The following is a 22,117-nucleotide window of genomic DNA, read 5'->3' as shown; positions in this document are numbered from 1 at the left end:
TTAGAGAGAAGGAGACTAGGGAAATGGTCCCCTCACTAATGATTAGTTACAGAAGGCTTCAAAGAGGAGAATTTCAGGTGCTGTCAGAATGAGGAAGTGGCTAGTGACCTTTGCAATAAAGACGGAGGATGTTGAACCTCATTCAAAGGGCAAAGGGAGAAGAAGGTTCTCAGACAACGCACTGATACAGGCACACGAGTTATGTGATAATAATGAAACAACACAGGAGCATTTATTTTGGTTTTTCAGTGCTTCCTGTGCCAGGCTCTGTGCTAGATGCTGAGGGAACAAAGATGAATAAGTCAATGTATCTTCTCCAGAGGGAGACAAAAGACAAACACAGATCTACCCATCCCATGTTAACACTGAGGTGGAAGTGAGCAAGGGGGCTGAGCAAACAGAAGAGGTGCTCCGAAGTTGGCCTGGAGGTTTGAGGGGAGTTTACTGGAAACAAGCCTGAGGTTGTTTAGCTGTTTAAGCTGGTAGTCGAGGGCCAGAGATCTACGGTCAGACTGTAGAAGTTCAAATCCCAGCTCTACCACTCAAAGCTCTATAAATTAGGCAGACCACTTAACCTTTCTGGGCCTCAATTTCTTCATCTGTAAAGTGGAAATAAGAATGAGGCTGTCCTGAAGATTAAAACTTAGAAGACAGTCTGGCACATGCAGTAATCAATGAATAAAAGTTACTTAGTTATAATGTTGAATAGAATAATGAACGTTTATTCAACAAGTGAATGATTTCAACAATTTAGGGGTGAGGGGAATCAAGAGGAAGTCTTCCGTGAATCCTAATGTCTACAATGCCTATGGGACACCCAAGTAAAGATTTCCAGTAGGCAATTGTATATGCAAGTCTAGAGACAGGTCTGGTGCTGGGGATATAAATTTGAGAATCATTAGATGGTTGAAGTCATGAGAATGGATGAGATCATCTAAGAAGAGACAGAGGACAGAGAGGAAGGTTATGACCAAGTTCTGACAGCTCAAACATTTAGAAATCAGGAGAGGAAAGGGAGCCAGCAAAGGAAGACAGGGAGGTAGGAGGAAAATCAGATGTGTGGTAACCAGATGAATAAAAAGCAAAAGGACAGGCATCAGCAAAGGCACAGAGGTGTGAAACGGCAGTGTGTGTGTGTGTGTGTGTGTGTGTGTGTGTGATAGACATGTGTGTGCAAGGTGGAGGCGGGGATGAGTTCAGTAGTACCTGAGCACAGACTGAGAGGCAGGGGCGGGGTGGGGGCGGAGGGGGGCATGAAGACTTAGATAAAAGCAAAGCCAGAGGGTGACAGATCTCATATGTCAAGTCAAGGACTTTGGACGATTAAGAAGCTCAGTGGTTTTAACAAGGACAGAGGACTGCCAAGGTGTGCAAACTTATTCTGATAGCAATGAGGATGATGTCTATCAGAGGCAGAATAATGGGCCCACAAAGACGTCTAGGTCCTAATCCCCGGAGCCTGGGAACATGTTAGGTTACATGGCAAAGGGGCATCCAGGTGGCAAGTGGAACTGAGGTTGCTAATCAGATTACCTTAAAATAGATTATCCAGATGGGTCCAGTGTAATCGCAAGGGTCCTTAACAGTGGAAGAGGGAACTAGAAGAGACCCAGAGAAATGGTAGCATGAGAAACACTTGACTAGCTGTTGCTGGCTTGGAAGCTGGAGGAAGAGGGTCACAAGCCAAGGAATGTGGCTGCCTCCAGAGGCTGGAAAAGGCTAGAAAATTCTCCCCTAGAGCCTCAGAAAGAAATTCATTTCTGCTGACACCTTGATTTTATCCCAGCGAGACACATTTCAGACTTCTGAACCACCATATTGAATGATAATAAAGTTGTGTACTTTTAAGCCACTGAGTTTGCGGTAATTTGCCACAACAGCAAGAAGAAACTAACACAACGTCCTTAAGAGGTGAAAAGATTGGAATCAGGAAAACCCACTAGGAGGCTGTTGCGTTGGTGCAGAGGACAGAAGATGGAGGTCTGTCAGGAAAATGGGAACAGGGTAGAAAAGAAGGCGGGGCTGCTCTGGGCATCAACCGTTTCTGTCAGATGGACACGTAGGACTCGTCCTGGGACACGTGTGTTTCAGCAAAGTTAAGGTATATCCCCACTGAAGAAAAATCTACCTAATAAACTGAATCGGAACCTGCTGCCACAGGAAGGCTAAAACAGTGGTCACCCATTGTCACGCTGCTCTTTTAAGACGGCACCCCAGGATCTGCCTTTTCTTCTTGAATCCTCCTCCTATGTTGAGCTCAGTTTTATATTATTTCCAAAAGTTAGAAAAATGTTTTTATAATTCTTGAGTCTCTCCTCTACATTTCTCTGACACCTATAAATGCCTTGCCTACATGCTTGCAACACTAATAATTTTCTCTCTCAAGAGCTACCTTCTGCGTGTTTTTATGCAAGTAATTCATGTTCATTGCAGAAAAATTACAACACAAGCAAAAGAAGAAAAAGTGAATCATTCTAATCCCACTCCCTTTAGATAATCATTTTTTGCATTTTCAGGGGTATCTTTGACAATGTTTTATTAATATTTATATATATTCATGTACTCTGTAAAAAAAAAAAAAAGACAGGAACCATACTCTTCTAAAATGTCATGCTTTTCTTGCCAGGCAATATGATGAATCTTTCCAGGAATATAAATAAACATCTAAAATATAATTCTTAAAGACTACTAGGTATTTCAACATAAGGACATACCATAATTTATTTACTCCGTCACCTTATTACTGGACACTTGGTCTTGTTTTTCCTTTACCCCCAACTTCTGTGTTCCCCCGCTTCACCATCTTTTCAGCCGGGTGTTCTGCGACATCACCGCAGTTTGCCCTTAGGTAGCCTTGCTGCAGTATGTGGCTCCTACTCCGATTGCTCTGAGTGGCTGCCATATCTTCCCCATCTGATTGACTGCTCAGATCTCCCCGACCTGTCTTACCAGCATGGCACCGTGTAATGTGAAGACAAAATGTTTTTACAGTAGAACAACAAACTCGACCTTTGTCAACAATGTTAACTGACCAGCAATATATATCAGTCTGAAAACGCCCCAGTGCCAAAGCTTTGGTTACTACGACTAAAAAGTTCCCTACTTTATTATTGTTTATAGTTCTTTGTTTATAATTAGGAAAGCTTTGCTACATAGTAGTCTTGACTCATTTGCAAGTGACAAAAAAAACCAACTCAAGTAGCTTTAAGGAAAAAAAAATGGTTGTTTCACAAAACTTAAAATCAGATGTGGTCAGATCCAGATGCTCAGACAGTATCAGGAAGCTGTCCTTCTTGACCTCTTGACTCTGCTGTCAACAGTACTGCCTTTAGGTTCAGCTTGGGAGGGTTTCCCCTTAAGGTGGCAGCAGTAGTGCCAGGCTTCTGTCAATATAGCTCCAAGTCCAGCAGAAGATTGCTTCCTTCCTCAATATCTCAAAAAAAAAAAAAAAAATCTTGGAACGGGCTCTGATTGGACCACTAGGGCCATAGACTTGTCCTTGTGGTCTAGAGAATGGATAGGCTCATGGACTTAATTAAAGCTGGGTCACAGGCCTGTGTACTAAGTGTGGCCAAAGACATCAGATACAATTATCAGAAGGAGGGGAACAGATGCTGTGTAAGTACCATAGACCTCCATGCAAGGACGGAACTCTCCAGGACAGCGACTTTAACTGTATGGGGTCACAAACCCCTCTGAGAATCTAAAATAAGCTCTCGATGGAGGAAAATGAGCAAAAGCACAAACATACACACATCATTTGGCATATGACACGGACTGCAAATTTATTTGCCCCACATAGACAAAATACACAAGCAGCCTTACAAGGAGTTATGTTTCTCATTCATTCTTTATGCAAAAATTAATGGATATCTCCTGAACAATGATGGAAATAAATCTAAATTTTGTCCCCCCTAAACAATCTGCTCAAAGGTAAATTTCAACGAGAAGGTTGAAGTTGTTTCACTTGAATAAGAAGTTGAAATTATAAAGTGGTTTTGAAATATAATGCAAGTCATCTTTAATATTTAAGAACTTTTCATTTTGATAGCAACTAGTTCTGAAAAAAATGACTCAAAGACACACAGCAGCCAAGAATCAAAGCACCTATCTTTCACCTTGACAGACAGACAAGCTTGTATCAAGGAACAAGAATGCTCCAAGATTTGGGTTGAATTCATGTTGTGCATTTCCTTTGTCCTCAAATCCATGAGATCATCTTTGGCAAAGACTGTATCATTGATGCACTGACGTCAGCAGGGAAGGGATTAATAATCCATGCTTTAATGAAAAGGTCTTCCAAATAGAAGCACCCTTCAAACACATTCTGCAGTGTTTCCAGAAGTCTGCAGATTTCTGTCCATAGAAAGATCAACTGACAAGGCATAGTCACACTGTACTCCAGCATACAGGAGCAATTTTTCCAGCAATGAAATTCATATGGATATCTACCTCCTTGATAGTGGCAACCTGATCAAAAACAACCACCCAGCATGGTAAGCTGAGAAATACAAATGTATATCTAATTCATATAAATGTACGTGTGTGTATGTATAGGTATATGTATACACATAAATACATATTCACAAAGGAAACGAATAAAGAATTAACTCCTCCCTGACAAATAGTTCCAAGTGGGTTTTTTATTCCCCTCAAAATAAATTAGTTTAAATTTGTGCCTACAGTTCAATCAGATGCGTCAAAAATTCAATGTCAAGAAATTCAAAGAATTTCTAGCAGTAGGGAATTTCATATTGTGGTCCTGTTTCATGGCTGTTATATATGTATATACATATACAAATATACATATGATATGACATAGAGGTAAAACATAGAAATATATGGTTTTTTTAAATCTATTGTCTTAGAACATAAGTTCCACGAGAATAGGGTCTTTGTTCTCTTCACTGCTGAATCTCTCTTGGCCAAAGATCTAAAGCCATGCTCATCCATCAATTTTATCACGAAAAAGGTTGATATTTTGTTCACCATCTGACTGTCCTTTGCATCCTATTAATAAAATTCAGAACATAACAGGAAAAAAGGGTATTATTTAATGTCCCCCCAAAACCACAAACCTATGAACAAAAATTAAGCAGGTGAAAGCACAGAGAGTGACAGGGCTTTTCTTCTAGACAAAGTGATTAGGGGCATAGGAAGGAGAAAAGCAGGAGGAAATCAGGTTGGGCCAAATCGTACACGATCCTCTAGGCCATGGTGAGAACTTGGATCTGATTCTAGGTATGACGGAAGCCACCGGAGGGTTTTGAGCCAAAATGTAACAAGGTCCAATTTACAGCTTAAAAGCCTCCTTTTGCTTCTGTGTGGATAACAGGCTAGAAGGGCCAAGGGTGGAAGAAGGGAGAGTAGCTAGGAGGCTCCCTTAATTCAAAAGAGGGATTGGGCTGGCCCGGTGGTGCAGCTGTTAAGTGCACACGTTCTGCTTTGGCGGCCTGGGGTTCGCCGGTTCGGATCCTGGGTGCAGACATGGCACCGCTTGGCAAGCCATGCTGTGGTAGGCGTCCCACATATAAAGTACAGGAAGATGGGCACGGATGTCAGCTCAGGGCCAGCCTTCCTCAGCAAAAAGAGGAGGATTGGTGGCAGATATTAGCTCAGGGCTAATCTTCCTCAAAAAAAAAAAAAAAAAGAGGGCTAATGGTGGCTTGTACCTGGGTGACAGCAGTGGAGGTGGATATATTTTTGAAGGTAGAGACAAAACAACATGTAGAGCCGATAGACTGGATATAGGGTGTGAAGAGAATGGAAGAGTCAAGGTTAACTCCAAGGTTTAGGCCTCAGGAAATAGATGGTGCCACTTGACACAACTGGGGGATGCTTTAGGAGGAAGGGGTGGTGGGGAGGAATCAAGAGTCTGTCTTGAACATGATCAATCAGAGATGCCTACTGGACACCCAGATGAAGATGTCACTTCGATAAGTGAGTCTAGATTTCAAGTCAAGACTGCAGATAAAAATGGGGAGTCCTAAAATCTGCTAAAATAGTACACATGGGACTGAATGAGACTCCTCCACAGGAACAGCATGATTCAGCAACAACATAAGATGTGGAGCTTCTGCTTCACCAAAACAGCAAAAATGGATAGGTTTCATCCGCGCTTCATCTGAGTTCAGAGGCCAAGCTTATCCTTCCAGTTGGAGTTTGGCCTGGCAAAGAAACTTTGCTTGGACCTGAGCTTCAGAAGTCATGAGGCATCTCCAATCCTAAAGTGATACAAAAAACAAAAAAAAAAGGAATTACAGAGAGATTAATGCTCTCCCAGACTGAACAAATTCTAACTCCTTATACCATTTCAAAGATGTCATTAGCTTTTCAAGTTTCCAAAAAGGGCTCGCCAAATAGAAAAACAGGAGAGGTTATTCAGAAAGATCTCAGTAATTTCATCTATTTGCATTCTAAAGAGATGCGACCTAACTGATTCCTCCGAAACCTGCCTCAAAATATTAGATTTGCCAGTCAGTCTGGAACTTCTCCAGTTGCATGTGGTTTCTTTTCCTCGGCATTACAACAAGCAAGTTTGCAGAAAAGGCTATTGTGTTAAGTGAATCCAAGGTTTGCTCTCTTCTCACGAAGAAGATCGATTCTGCCTGTATTTTCAACACGCACACATATAAGGTCCTCCCTTCAGCTTTACTGTCTCCAAGCTTTCTTCAGGAAAAAAAAAAGCCACCCAGAGAAGGATGATCCTATTTTGCTATTTTCAGTTGAGGCTAAACATAGTGTAAATGAAGTCCAGTGTCCATAATCATAACAGCAGAGCATATTTTAATTCCCACGAACAGGAAATTGTTTATTTCAAGGCACGAAAATGGCATTATATGTCACCTAATAGTATACATCAGCATTCAAAGCCACCCTACTGTTAAGGTATCATAGGACATTAGATCTTAAGGGCAACTTTAAAAGTTGTAACTGGGAAAAAAACATTTTTGTTTTTTATTTTTTTGGCCAGCCCACCCATCTTCTCAAGGCCATAAACTAAGTCTGTGTAGACTAAAGTGTAAAGTAAGTCCGCATGCATCCATGGTGGCAAGTTGTATTCCCAGAACCCATCATTCGTTCATTCATTTATCCTTTCAACAAATATTTGGTGAGCACGTACTGTGTGCTGGGCATTAAGGCTCTGCGGCCACAGCAGCAAAAGCCAGACAAAATCCCTACACTTATGAAGTCACTGTCTAGTGGTAGAAACTGACAAATTAGTAAACAAATAAACATATATTTCAGAGAGTGACAAGTACTAAGAAGAAAACTATAGTGAGGTAAGGAGATAAAGATAGATTTGAGCTGTCTACGGGGTGGGGATTGAGGGTGGGAGAGGATTTTAAAAGGAGGTCACATTTGAGGCAAGATCTAGATGAAATGAGGGAGGATCAAGACTCCAAATTCCCCAATAGAATTCATCACTTCCTACTCCCATTGTACTTTACATCTCTATTCATTCATTTGAAAGGTATTTCTTGACTGCTTACCACACCCCGGGCACTGTTCCCAAAGCTCTGCTGCAGCTCTAGCTCTTCCTGTTTCCATCGGCCCCTACCAAGAGAGCACAGTGATGGGGATGGGATCTTGGCAGCTCCTTTAGTGCTTTGTATTCGGGAGAATAAAGTGTTTTCTGGAGAGAAGAATAGATGGATAAATGGATGGATAGACCAAAAGTCAAGTACTTCCAAGAGTCAACACTTATTTTCCCTCCTCCTCCCCGAGTCAATGTTCATCTTCTCTCAGAAGAAAGTCAAGGTTACACAGACTCCTCCTAGAGAACTCAGCATAATAAATCAGGTTAGGCCTACTGGGAAATAAAGGATTCGAGTAAAAGGAAATCTTTGATTAAAAATGTAGTTCATTATTCAACACTCTTTGTTAGATAGCAAATATAAAGGCCATAAACCCTGTCTTAACTCATTAATTCAAAGAACTCCCACAAACACAGGGTAATACAAACTGACTCTTTTGAAATCATACCCAACAGGTGACTCACTGGTCATAAGTACACACAATGTCACACCTATGTGTGATGCTGTCAGTGCAACAACAGTATTCAGATGTCAAAAGCAAAACGAAAATGAGTTTCATAATCCTATCCAGTCCTCCAGTTTTAAAGAAGCCCACATAGTCCCTTTTTTCATGCTTAATTCTATGTTTCTCAGTGCTTAGAGAAATCTTTTAAAATTTGAGGTCAGTTTTGATAAATCCTTAGTCTCCCAGGATGGGACACATACCCAGAGAAAAAACACCAAATATTAACTGCTTGATCAAAATTAGTTATAAAATGGCATTAAAGCCTGAAGACACATCACTTCCATCACCATATGGAAAATATACATGACATGAATGAATTTTCAGTTGAATTTTTGCTAGCATCCCTTGTAAGGTGCGTACCAAATGCCTCCCCCAAAATTTTCTGTCTCTATAATCATTTGGTAAAATTCAGCAATAACACATTTGTTTCCTTCTAACTGCACTTTTTGGGCAATGCAGATAATATTTCTCATGTAAACCCCTGTTTCTGTTGTTTTAAAGATCAAACATCCTTTCACCTGAGAAGCACAGAGGGGCTGGTTTCCCTGGCAACATAATTTGCTTCCAGTTCAATGGAACATCGAGTTCTTTTTCATAGGTTCACCGCATTGAGCGGCCAATCCTAGTTCAGAGAGCCCCACTTCCTTTGCAAAGCACTATAAAAAAAAGTCTGTTGCTAAGGTGTTTTTGTTACGGTTAAATGAACCTCTTAAATATTGATTTTAATGCTTTCAATTTTTTAAGCTGCTCTGCTTTCAGCTTTTCCTTAAACACATAGGACACAGCTCCTCTCAGCCTCTTATTCATCTGTTGCGGCTCTTTCATTTCAATGATGCAAATCCACTGGCATCTTCTTTTGCAGATTTTTCAGCTGAGAACAACAAGCACTTGACTGGCTGAGGAGGCGCTTGGGAGAGCACCTGCTTTTCCAATTCTGGTGTGTACAATCCAGAACAAAGTGAATGTCCCTCTAAATTCGCCAGACTGACTCTAGACCTAAAGGTACATTTATTGGGGTTGAGTTTGTATTGAAGATAATGACCTTGAACCATTCCAGCAAACGCCTAGTTCTGAGAGCAGATCTTCAAACCTAGTTAGGTTCTAGCCTGTGGCCAGCCCTTCAAAATTCAACTTCTGCACCCATTTCAGGGCTATTCAGTTACCCAGTTGGAATTCCTGTGAAATATTTGTCCATCAAGATACAAGAAATCTGTATGAGGGAATACCTTACAAATTGTACTCAGAAAAGTTCAGGCGGGTAAATTCAAAATGCTGGCTGCATGGTTAGTAAACAGGCAAGAAACTATTCAATAACAAAATTCCAGTGACACAGCACATTGTTGCCAAAGGACAAGCAGCAGCTCAGGGCAACATATGAACATGAAATACAGAAAACACACAGGAAAACACCTTCTGAAAAATGGTAGGAAGCCATTCAATACTCACATGGGGGTTTATTACCTCTTCTCACCAAAGCTAGCTTCAAGTTTTCAAACACACTTGAAGACAGTGGACATTTTGCAGAAAATATTGAGATGATGTGATATCATATTTGAAAAAATAATACAGAGTTGGAGTGCCTGTATTGTGTATGTGGATAGCAAGTAGGAACAGAAATAGCTATCGCAATGAACTGTAGTTGTCAAATTTTGGGCAGCAATTTCCTGTTCTTTAAGACTACACTTTAGTTGAAAGCAAACAGAAACTGAAGGTTCTCTAATTGCAGAAGTCACTGTGTCCGAAAGTAACAAAACCAGTGTTATCCATGGTTCAGCATGGAGTGTGGAAATGGATAAGGCACATCAGAGAATGATGCAGAGGCAGCTTAAAAGAAAAAAAGACACAGGTATGGACAAGAGGGAGGACATCGCTAAAAGGGCCTGCCCTAGCCATGCTTGATTAAAGGCTCCACTAATATTCTGGTGAATAAAAACTAACAGTTAACTCCAGACATGACAAGTTATATCATACATAGTTTGCTTTCAGTTTTAGAGTAATGTAGTGGGTTGAATGGTGGCTCCCTAAAAGATATGTCCATATCTTAACCCCCAGGACCTATGACTATGACCTTACTTGAAGAAAGGCCTTTGCAGATCTAATCAAATTAAAGATCTCAAAATAAGATCATCCTGCATTCTCCATGTGGGCCCTAAATCTAACGACAAGTGTCCTTCTAAGAGACATGCAAGGAGAAGAGGGGAAGGTCATGTAAAGACAGAGATTGGAGTGACTGTCATGTTATTACAGCTGCAAGCCGAGGAACACCTGGAGCCACCAAAAGCTGGAAGAGACAAGGAAAGACACGCCCCTGGAGGCTTCAGAGGGAGCGCATCCTTGCCAACACCTTGATTTTGGACTTCTGGCCACCAAAGCTGTGAGAGAATAAATTTCAGATGTTCTAAGCCACCAAGTTTGTGGTATGATGGTGGCCACAGGACACTAAACATGTACTATATATCATGTATACAACGCAGTGTTATCTCTCGTAGGGTCTTAAAGTTACCATATGAAGTAGAAATTGCATATAGTCTGAATTACCTTGAAAACTCCTCATATTACTCTGAAAGTGCTCTCAACAATATCCATTTGATTTCAGTGTTTGAAATGGGTTGCTGCTGCTTGGTTGAGCACCAGATGCAGAAGCTAGCTTGAGTTTCAGGAACACTTATATTTAAAAACTCCTGTACGTCTGTGCACTAGATTTTCATTCAGGGAGAGAGGCTCACAGCCTGGAAGGCACAGTGGAGCCCAGACTACCAAGAGAGCATCACTCATCCCCATGCACTTTGAGAGAATTTCGGAAGCCAAACTGCCTGCTTCTTCAAATTGTTCTCTTTCTCTATTCTGTTTCAAATTGCCATACACTTATATTTGAACTCCAACAAGTTAGATGCTCACTTGACTGTCCCCATTATGGTATAACTCAATGTTTTTTAATCTTATGGGACCTAAAAATTACTTGAAAAGCTTTTTTAAAAACACAGGCCTCTCCTCAGGAGATCCTGATTCAATGGTCTGGGCCAGGCTGAGAATCTGTACTTCTAACAAGTAGCAGGTAATTCTTAGGATCAGAGAAGTTCTTAAATTACCGATTTAGTCCATGCCATATGCTCGATTCTCCTCAGCTTGGTCTTGTCTTTAAAAAGTTTCAAATTAAAAGAACACTTTAAGATTTCACTAAGCAGCTAAACCTGGTACCCCAAATCAATGTGCTGGTGGAGTCAGTGTGCTGGTGGAGAAGCCAGGAGGAAAGGAAAGGCAGATAAGGAGTAGCCCTTAGTGACCAAAGGCTGGTCTTGTCCTACAGGAGTGTCCCGCCACTTTACTCAAGTGAGGATTTTGAAACAAGGGGACCCATGTTAAATGATCAATAAGGTCTCAAAGTCAAAACGTATTTGAAAAAAAGAGCCAAAAACTCAGAACTGTATGGCTATGTACAGACCTCCACCTAAACACAAAAGGAGTCCTTCATACTCGATGCCCTTTGTATGTGGTCCTGAAAGCCCTAAGATGGCCTGAATCTCTTTGTAGGAATATGGTCATATGCTCACTTTATTAAGTTGTGGAGAAAGGATATTAAAGTAGCCACCCAGCCTTCAAAATGGCCCCCCATGATCTCTGTCTCCTGGTATTCATGCCCCTCTGAGGTCTCTCGCCACATTTTATCAGGGTTATCTGTGCGATCGAAGGAATACAGAAAAAGTGATGGTACATCACTTCTGAGGCTAGGTCATAAAGGATATTGTGGCCTTGTTCTCTCTTTTGCAGAGCACACTGTGGGGAAAGGGAGCAGGCACATTGTGAGTGGCCCTATGGAGACGTGAGGAACTGTGGCCTCCAGCCAACAGCCAAGTGTCTGAGCCTGCTGGGAAGTGGACCCTCCAGCCCCAGTCAAGCCTTCAGATGACTGCAGCCTCTGCTGACACTCTAACTGCAGCTTCATGAGAGACCCTGAGCCAGAACCACAGGGCTAAGTCACTCCTGGGTTCCTGACATCAGAAACTGTGAAATAACAAATGTTTGCTGTTTTAAGTTGTGTGATAATTTGTTACACGTCAAAAGATAACTAATGCATATTTCATTTATAAATGAAGTAAATTTTCATTGATAATAATTCATAAGAAAATTATCTCTGCTAATGTACAGGTCTCACTCAGGAAACAGAAACAGGTGTTTTACTGAAAATACTCAAAGTGGCTATAACCAAGAATAAAATTATATGACACTTAAAAACCATTTGTATAATACACTTGGATCCAAGTTTCCATGAACCAAGTGACTCCTGAGGGAACTGAACCACTCTGTTCGGCTCCCCTCACCCTCAGTGCAGTTCTGTTGATTGTAAAGACAAAGGGGCAGTCAGACCCATCTTTGCCTCAACCAGGAATAGAGGAGAAATTCTAAGCACTGACATCCACCATGACTTCTAGCATGGGGTACAGATGATAGGCATTTAAAATACTAATTCACTTCCAAAACAATTTCTAATTTTCCTCCATGAGACAAGAGGTACCATGTGTCTCATTTATCACTGTGTTCTCAGAATCTCGCAGAGCTCCTGGCACACAACAGGTGGTGAGTTTAAGGGATGGATGGAGGGATGGATGGATGGATTGTACATCCTGAGCCATTTAGTGCAACTACTTATTTATATGAGCTTGAAATTTTTACGTGGGAGCCAGGGGTGAGGAGAAACTAAAATACTTGTGCTCTAGTGCTTAGAACAACAGGAGACGATTTACAAATATTCGCTCTAGGCTATGAAAATAAGAGAAGGAAAACATTACAATAAGAAAGCTGAAGAGTGGGAGAAGAATCTTAAATGTTAACTCAGTGAGAAATCCCTTTTAACCAATATGCTGCAAGCAGTACACAGTCCTAACCAGAATAATTAGGTGAGGAAACTTATTTTGTGGCCACTGCTTGCCACTGTAGATCTCCTCTACCTTCAGCCCTAGCCACAAGCCCCTCCCCTTTTCACTACGGAAGTTGGCTGTCTCAAGTTATCTATCAAAATATACTTTTAAGAGTGTTTTACCACTTTACTAGTTAGGGTAGCACTAGATGTGGTAAGAGACGAACCTCAATTCTCAGTGGCTTACCACAATGGAAGTCTAATTGCAGCAGAGGGTAGAAGAGGAGGGGAGCTGTTCCACGTAGTTACTCAGGAGGCTACATTGATGAAGACCCTGCTGTCGTCAATTCTTGACATCCAAGGAGACCCAGATGTGGACAGTCAGCTAGCAGGTAGAGAAAGAGGCACGTAGATAGCTACACAGAAGGTTGTCTGTCATAGGCAAGGCCTAGAAGCAGTTTACATCACTTCCATCCATATTCAGTGGCCAGAATTCAGTCATATGACCCCAGAAAGATGCAAGAAGGGCTAAGAAATGTAATTCCTGCCCAGACAGCCACTTCCCAGCAACAACTCTACACTAAAGTGAGAGTATGAATCTCTGGAGGATAGCTAACATCCCTACTCACAAAACTCATTCACATAAAGGTGTTAATACTTGATAACAGCTTAGGGCTTACCAAAGAAGATTTGTTAGCAGAATTAAGATTTTAAGCTAAAGGGACGATTTGGATGGAATTTTAGGCATCTGAGAATAGTACTGGGTTTCATTCATCTTTATGGCCTTAGGGCATAAATCAGTGCTGGTAGGTCCCCCACATTAGGTTGTTGAAGTAACAAGGAAGAAATGTAAAAGAGAGGTTTTCAAAGTGCTTGATAAGTAAATACATGGTACTCTACTTTGACCCCAAGTGTAAGAGAAGCAATTAGATGGCATCACAAGTCTTAGGCGACCTAAGAAAATGTGTTCATGATTATTCCTTCATCTCCTGTAAGTGAATTTTAATCATCTCCCTCTTTCAATAATTGCTATGTTTCTAACCTCCCAGTGGTCCTGCATATTCAAGTGAATTATGATTAGGAGCTGCTAATTATAGTAATGAGATATAGGAAAGAAAAGACAAAGGGAAAAATTCATAAATATAATACACGTGACAAAAGTGGGCCAAAGCTTCTGTCAGTCCACCTTCGGAGGCCCAGAGAGAAGAATGCAGCATGTCAGTGAGCCTTCCCAAAGGCCCGACGTGCTCCACCTGTTCACGCGCCGGCACTCGAAGGGCACACAGAGTTCTTTCCCTACTAGCTCCTCTTATCTGAAATCACTACAACTGTGGGCTCATAGCGTCCGCCAGTCACTCAAACGACCACACAACAATGGAGAAGAGTACTTTTTGGTGACAGAGACACACTCCAACCAGGCACCTCTACAAGGGGGCAAGTCAGCCGCTTATGTTCTTAATCCAGAGATAAAAAACTTAGCTCCACACACTACATTTCCAAGACTGAAGACTCAAACCAGAGAAAGCCAGCACTCAAGGCTTTTTGTAGTAGTTTGACCTAAGCATGAAGTGATTATCAACAACACAAACTTCATAACATCACGGAAACTGAAAAACTGACTACATGGCCTCTGAGGCACAGGGAATCCCAGGCATGATGCCGGAACCAGCTCTTTCTTCTTTTTCTTAGAGGAAACTGAAGCCTCGCTGTATATCCTGTATTCAACAGAGTGTGTGATATGTGATAACAGAAGTCGTAATGTGACCTAGATTTCCTACCTACATCAATCATTTTATTAATCCCTTTTTTAGTTTTGTGGACACCAAGAAAGGGGTGCTGCTTTCAGAAATGAGTTCTGTCATCTGAATACAGTTGCACCCTGGGAGATCCACTGACTCTGATTTCCCTCATCAGCACCTCATCACTGATGTTAAGAATAAAGGAACCTTGGGGCTGGCCCCATGGCCGAGTGGTTAAGTTCGCATGCTCCACTGCAGGCGGCCCAGTGTTTCATTGGTTTGAGTCCTGGGTGCAGACATGGCACTGCTTATCAAACCACGCTGAGGCGACGTCCCACATGCCACAACTGGAAGGACCCACAACGAAGAACATACAACTATGTACCGGGGGGCTTTGGGGAGAAAAAGGAAAAAAAATTTAAAAATCTTTTAAAAAAAAAAAGAATAAAGGAACCTTCCCAGATCAGATCAGCCCATCTCTCCACTCTGAGTCCCTTGCTCCCTAGGACTTCGTTCACTAGGATCAGGTTTCTAACCAACAGGCCTTCCAGCACTGCTTAGGCAGAGACCACTCTAAAGTCAGATCTATATTTCTACCAGAATCAGTGTTCTGATTCTTTCAAGTTCTCTTTCTACAAGCATGGTTGCGACATTCTTGATGCTACATCCGAAATTAGACATTCCTTTCCTTACTGATGCTTTGTACCTTTCAAATTTATTCATTCAACCAGTCCACACTGAGCACTTTCCATGTGTTGGAATCAAATGTAGGCAGATCGTTACATCCCTGGAGGGAAGTGCATGGTACTCACTTTGTATCCCACGCCTGGCAGAGCACCTGGCACGTGAAGAGAGGCCCAGGAAGGCTTCCTTGTCAAAGGAAATGATTGCTTCACTAACAGCTTTGTGCTAAGTAGATTTGAATGGCCTACCACGGGGGCCTATCCGACCTTCAAGTATTAGGTATGTGGAGCAGGTGGGACTCCAGAGTCATTACTGCCTCACCCAAAATCCTAGCTCCATCCCTTCTGACTGTGTGACCTTAGGCTAACTAATGCACCTTTAAAAGCCTTAGCTTCCTCTGTAGAATGGGATTAGTAATACTTGTCTCACAAAATCATTAAAAGAATTAAATGAGAAAAAAATGAAAGTCATTTAGTACAATACCTGGCACAGAGCAAGTATTTAATAAATGTGACTATATTTAGTACAAATTTTATAATCACAAATTCTGGTGTGCAAGAAACATTATTTCCTATAACTCGATTTAATTTCTGACTCTATTCTTCCCTACATGAAAAATAAAACTCAGTTAAATAGAAAAGTATTCCCCTTTGTCCCTCTCTCCTCTCTGAAATTGCCCCTAAGTTCTAGACAAAGCCACCTTGGAGGTGGTGCACATGGAGGACTAAGGCCTCCTTCTCAGGATATAACTCATCTCACTCAGTCCTTGACATGGGCAATGAGTAGTGCTTTCTTGAATGGCTCCCTGAGCTAGTGATCCACTGAGATGTTGGCACACCATGGGCAGAGACTGTCCACATCATGTCTTGCCAACACATATCTCCGTATGCTATCTGGAAGACCCTTTCAGGTCTCGGGCATATACTTTCATTTGGTGCCTGTGCCCCATTGGATGGAGCCAGAGGAATTTTTGGATGCCCTGCGATACTGTTGGGTATCTGCAGAGATCTCCGAGGCTTTCTCCAGCTGAGGCATACCTAGCAGCTGGTTCTACTATATAACAGCACCATGAGGACAACCAGAATTCCTCCGAGAGATCAGTCATCTCCTTGAATCTCACCCAGATACCAGGCATGGACCCTCTCTATTCTTCTATCCCTAAATCAAAGGGGATGGGTGATCATTATGTCCCCACAACTCCAAGGCTTGGCTTGAGGTGAGGAGCAAGAAGAATAGGGCACAGAGTGGAGATCCAGAGAGAAAGGGAGGAGAGAGGAGGGAGAAGAGAGCAGGAGGGAGGCAGAGAGGAGGGAGGAAAGGGACAGAAGACACAGGAGGGACAGGAGGGACAAGAGAAAAGAGAAGGTAGGAGAGAGACGAGAGGGGAAGGGGAGGAGCGGGGAGGAGAGAAGGAAGGAAGGAGAAGAGAAGAAGGGAGAGAGGAGAGAAAGAGAAGAGAGAGGGGAGGAATAGAAGTCTCTCTTGCTTCTTCCCTACTGCTCCTCTCTCTCTTTTCCTGGTCCAAAGGTCTTCATCTGCTTAAGGAGGAGAACTGGGATGGGATGCAAGAGGAAGAATGTCAGGGAGGAACTCAACTAGAATTGTTCCGACTCATCACATTTACTTCTTCAATCCTTGTTTCACTCTTCTGTTTTGCTTTTTAGACGCTAAGAACTGCCACATTTTCTGCACTTTGCTTCTGACAACTCCTCTGGGGGTAAACAGTGGCTAGGAATGGTTTGGGAAAGGAAAAAAAAGATTAATTCAATCATTAACCTCTGATATCATTAAGATGAATGCACCATAAAAATGGGACTTGAGTCCAGATGTTGAAACCCTCTTTGATTTGAGCATCTGTAGGAAAGCCCCCAGTGCAGCAAGTGCAACCCCACAAGAGGTGGAGGTCCACAACTGTTCAGAAAGCCTGCGAGGCCCTGGGAGGAGAGGAGACCCAGAGCTCCAAGACACAGAAGATTCAGGATGCCCAGGCCCTGATCCAAGTATGCCTATGGCTTTCAAGTGGCTTTTATTTTCCCTTTATCTTCCAGATGGCTCCCAACTGCCTCCCTTATCTTGTCAATACTGCAGTCTCTTTAGTAGATTCTTGACTTGGGGAGCAAATCAGCTGTTTGACTCTTTTGCTGTGTGCTAGCTCCCTCAATCACATATTCTAGGACTGTTAGCTGCTATTTATTTTTCATCTACAGATGGCTTCATAAAAGCCATTCTCCTTATTCTGAAAAAAGTCCAAGTGGTAGCTGGATATTCATTTAAGATGCAAATCAGGTTATGCAGGTGGCATAAAATAACAGCAGGCTTTAGGAACCGCAGATGAGGGGTGGAACTGACACACCACGCGCTACTTGATAAAAGCACAGCTTCTCCCTCCTGCTTTCCTTGAGATCAACGCCTCCACAGTGGGGCTGGTTTGCTCTTACCTGTAGACAGTATGAAGAAAATTCTAAACAGACTGCTCTCCCTTAAATTCCTCTTCTACATCCTACACCAGGGGTCAGCAGATTTTTTCTGTAAAGGGTCAAATAGTAAATATTTTAAGTTTTGCGGGCTAATGTACTATGAAAGCAGCCATAGACAATCCACAGGAGCATGGCTGTGTTCCAATAAAACTTTATTCATAGACACTGAAATTTGAATTTCACATAATGTTCACATGTCATGAAATATTATTTTGATTTTTTTTCAACCATTTGAGACTGTAAAAACTATTCTTTGCTCTTAAGTTATACAAAGCAGGCAGCGGATTACACTTGGCCCACAGGCTGTAGTTTGTTGACTTCTGACTTAGATCATCACAATCTAATAGAATAAATTTCAATTCTAACAAACAACTAATTCTGGTCCCAAGTAATTCATGACAGTAAACTTTATTAATCCATCTCTTTTTCAATATATGATAAGTAGGGGGCTAGAGTTTACATATTTCTTTAGAAATAATATAAAATTTTAAGATGACCATAAATTGCATAAAACAAACTATTTTCAAGCACAAAGTCTCTAAGTGGAAACTCATTCTTATTTATTCGTTAAAAGCATGACAGGGTCCCTGTTGACAGTATTTTACCAGCCTATGTTGAATGGGCCTGTATTCAGTCAAAGAAACTGTATTTCTTTGTACAGTCTATAGTCCAGAATTCTCATTTATTCATTCTAGCCTTACCACCATTTTCATTTTGAATTGATAAGTTGTCCATATCTAAGAATTTTGTTCCAGAACAATTGTCGAGGTTCATGGTGCTTGTGACTGACAATATTCTTGAGCCCTCACTGGTCACCTCCATGTGTGATTTCAGAGGAAATGCTCAAGAACCTATCCTCCTTGTAATGCTCTTCCCACCAAAAAAAAAAAAAAAAGAGTGTTTTCCTGCTCCACACTTGATTTTCCTCCATGAATGATGAGTTTTAATTTGAGTAGTTGGGAAAGAAAAAAAAGACTAAAATTTGAAGGGTGTTATATTTGTGCTGGGGGCTGGTGGGTGGAAATGCAGACATGAAGCAGGGAATTATAAAACCTCCCATAAGTTTGGGGGACCCCAGGACAAAGGGGTTTGTGCCTCACTTCCTAGGTATAGCCCAGGGAGCCTGTGGGCCTTGCAGGAAGACGTCTGGTCCAACTTGGTCCTGGCAAGTGCTAGGGCAAGAAGCCTGAACTCAGCCTCACAAAGCGTGAGGTCAGCAGGAGGCCAGAGAACATCTGAAATTTTCTCATTGGTGTCTGCCCATCCCATCCTCCACCTGGCCCAAAAATGGCTCAGAAGAGGCCAGCCCAGACTTTAGAGATGTGTAAGGACAAGGGCCAAAGAACCAACTGAAATAAAGACAAGGTACCCCAGTGCAGACGGGGGATAACTATGGACCTGCCCCCACTGCAGGGTTGGATGGAAACCCCACATGGTTAGCTTGTGCTCTGAGGAAAAGAAAAGTGTAGAAAGGGAATTTTCCAAATTAACTATTTACCTAAAAATCCAAAAGAGAATAAATTTACCTTAAATTGACTAGATATTTCCTGAAATTAGGAGAAATAGGCGCTCAAAAATCCAAATTAAGAGTAGAAGTTATATAGTAGTAGGAGTAACAATAGTAACGCAGTAATAACCATAGCAGTAATAATATAGTAATAGTAGTAGTAATACAGTAGTGGTGCTCATAGTAACAGTAGTAGTAATATAGTAGAAGGTAGTGGTGGTGGTGGCAGTAGCAGTAGTAAATAGCAGCTAACATTTATTGAGTGCTTTCTATTTGCTAGACTTTGTTTTAAGTATTTTACATAAAAGTGCTCACTTAATCCTTATAACAGCCCTAGGAGATTGGTATTTATCTGCATTTTACAGAAGAAAAAACTGAGACACAAGAAAAAGATAAAAGCTTGAACAAAGACAGACTCAATGAACACTTGTTGAGTGGATGAATGGGCTCATTTATGAAATCAAACATAAACAGGAAGTGGTTCCCACCTAAAATCAGAAGGGTGTAGGCACCCCAAAGTCGCTGACAAAGCTTTTCAGTGCTCTGGATTTGGGAACCAAAGTTAGGGAAGGACCCTTTAAAACATTAATTACTAAGACAACAGAGATAAGGATAGGTAAGCCATCACTGGCTAACTTGTTATCAACTCACCTTTTCTGTCTTATAATTCCCTCCATCCCTCCATACTAGTTCACAATGGATTCCTTTATTCTTCCTCTGCTTGATGTTATTAGCTATATCAACTTCCAAAAGGAGGCTTCTAGAGCCATGGTTTTTCTATTTCGCACTGCAAGCAGTGGGCAAGGCACAGGAGGGAGGCAGCGGGCAGGGAGGAGACGTCATTAGGCCCAGATGGGCCAATAAAAGAGCGATTATTGGAACCCACAGCTACTCCTGGTCCAGACAGTGCCCCCCTCTAAGCCCTGGCCCCATCTCTTTAGTGATTTAATACCCTGTCATTGGACTGCTTTTTCTCCAGGCAAAAGTTCCTAGTGATATATATTTACTTATAAATAAAGTGACTTTAAGTTTTAAAAAAATGGTAGTTTCCTCCTCAGCCACGGGGAAGGTTTGGACTCCCAATCAGGACATGAACTGAAGTGATTCTTCAGTGTGCGCAGACTCCGGGCCTCCCTTTCTGAGAGAAGACACTCACTGGGCCCTAGATGAGCACGCCACCTAGTGGCGCACTCGTCCTTCTGTGAGCCTCCCTCAAGCTGGAAGGAGGGTGCCCCGCCATCAGTTACATTATTCCATCTCACAGCCTATGAATTTCAATAAATATACCATCTGTTCACCTTCTGTGTGGGAGTTCAATCATCTTCTTGGCAGCAGTATAATTCTACAGCAATTACCTATGTCTTTATCACCTCTCATTGAGCTGCAGCAACATCTCTGTAAAACCGACATGTTTAAACCACAGGTTCTGTAGCTAGGACAGTCTCCGTGGTTAGAACACGGACAAGTATCCACACTGAATTGTGTGGGGACCCGCAACCTAATGAAGTGAGCAGGCTTTCCTCTGAGCCGTGGAATAGAACCATAGAGTCTTCATTTCAGTCTTGCTCAAGTAACAAGACTGGAAAAGGGAAAGGCCATGCTGGAGAGAGGAGCCCCGTGCTGACAGACATGCCATCAGGAGGTGTGAGACACGCCTCCAGCTCCGCCACTAACCCACAGTGTGACTGTGTGTGTGCACACTCAAGCATCCTCTCCGTGTCTCAGTTTCTTCTTTTGTAAAGTGAGGAGGTTGGGATGGGTGACCACTGAACTTCCCTTTAGTTCTAGAAATTGTAAGATTCTAGTGGATGGAGAATTGGAGCGTCCAGTGCAGACCAGGCCCAGATGCACCCCTGACTTGCTGAGCTTCACTGGGTTGCTCAGTAAAATTAAAGCCAGAAAAATAAGACGTCACGACCACCAAAGTGATCTGAATGCTTTTTAAATTTATATTATTATTCATGATATTTTCTTGTGAAGTATATGTGAAAAGGAAACAGGAGTAGAAGGGCTAATTTATTCCAGATTACCCCCAGAAAATGCGGAGGCTGGGGTTTAACTCATGCCTTTTGGTTCCAAAGTCCAAGCTCTAAAATACACTGCCATATTGGAAGGCTTCATGAAAAAGCAGAACCTCAGGACAAGGTCTAGATCGACAGAAAGGAGGGAAGGCATTGCAGAAGAGCATGTATGTTTAGCTCATAAACACCTAGCGTTAACTTTACACAGGTTCCGTTCTAGCTACTTGTCATCCAGTCACGTATCCAAACAAGCTGACTATGGCCCAAACGGTGCCATGCGTTCCTCAAACCATGTTCATGTTCCTCTGGGCACATGAGAACATTAAATTCCCAGCATCCCTTGCAGTTACAGTGGGAACAAGGGACTGGGTTCTGGCCAGTGGGATATGGGCAGAAATTCTGTACACCCTGAGTGTGGCCATAAAACCCTGTGTGTTTTACACTCTTTCCCTCCCATTCGTGCAACTGGAAGTGAAGGCCTTCAGGACAGCAGCACCATAAGACACAAAATCACTACATCGTCACACTGAGGGAAGCCTCATGGAAGGTAGCACCACCTACACTGGACTGCAGCTAAGTGAGAAATAAACCTTTATTTTGTATCTTACTGAGATTTGGGGGAGTCTTTTGTTACAGCTTTTTTTTATTGAAGTAACACTGGTTTATAACCTTATCTAAATTTCAGGTGGCATCATTACATTTTGTCTTCTGTATAGACTGCATCCTGTTGAAGAGGTAGTTTGTGTGTGTATCTCTCTCTCTCTCTCTCTCTGTATATATATATATGGCAC

General features: G+C 42.0%; 1 protein-coding gene across 26 annotated transcripts in view; it reads right to left on the bottom strand.

Annotated features, from left to right (window-relative positions):
• SYT16 (synaptotagmin 16) overlaps window positions 1-22,117 on the bottom strand; it is a 260,415-nt gene that overhangs the window by 175,552 nt on the left and 62,746 nt on the right. For 5 of the 26 annotated variants that reach the window (XM_070593153.1, XM_070593179.1, XM_070593168.1 and 2 more), the window contains one exon: window positions 5,673-6,224. The exons of 18 other annotated variants lie outside the window; for them this stretch is intronic. Coding sequence is in view for 4 of the 8 variants with exons in the window: in XM_070593179.1 (XP_070449280.1) it covers window positions 5,673-5,727 (55 nt within the window). In the remaining 4 variants the exon portion in view is untranslated. Of the gene's footprint in view, window positions 1-5,672; window positions 6,225-7,493; window positions 7,637-17,759; window positions 17,848-22,117 lie in introns of all 26 variants that reach the window. 3 more of the 26 variants (XM_070593143.1, XM_070593176.1, XM_070593177.1) reach the window with 2 other exon arrangements.

This window comes from Equus przewalskii, chromosome 25 (genome assembly GCF_037783145.1).
Source record: "Equus przewalskii isolate Varuska chromosome 25, EquPr2, whole genome shotgun sequence".
Taxonomy (NCBI): domain Eukaryota; kingdom Metazoa; phylum Chordata; class Mammalia; order Perissodactyla; family Equidae; genus Equus; species Equus przewalskii.
The sequence above is the reverse complement of the archived record's forward strand: the minus strand, read 5'-3'. Positions and strand labels throughout refer to the sequence as shown.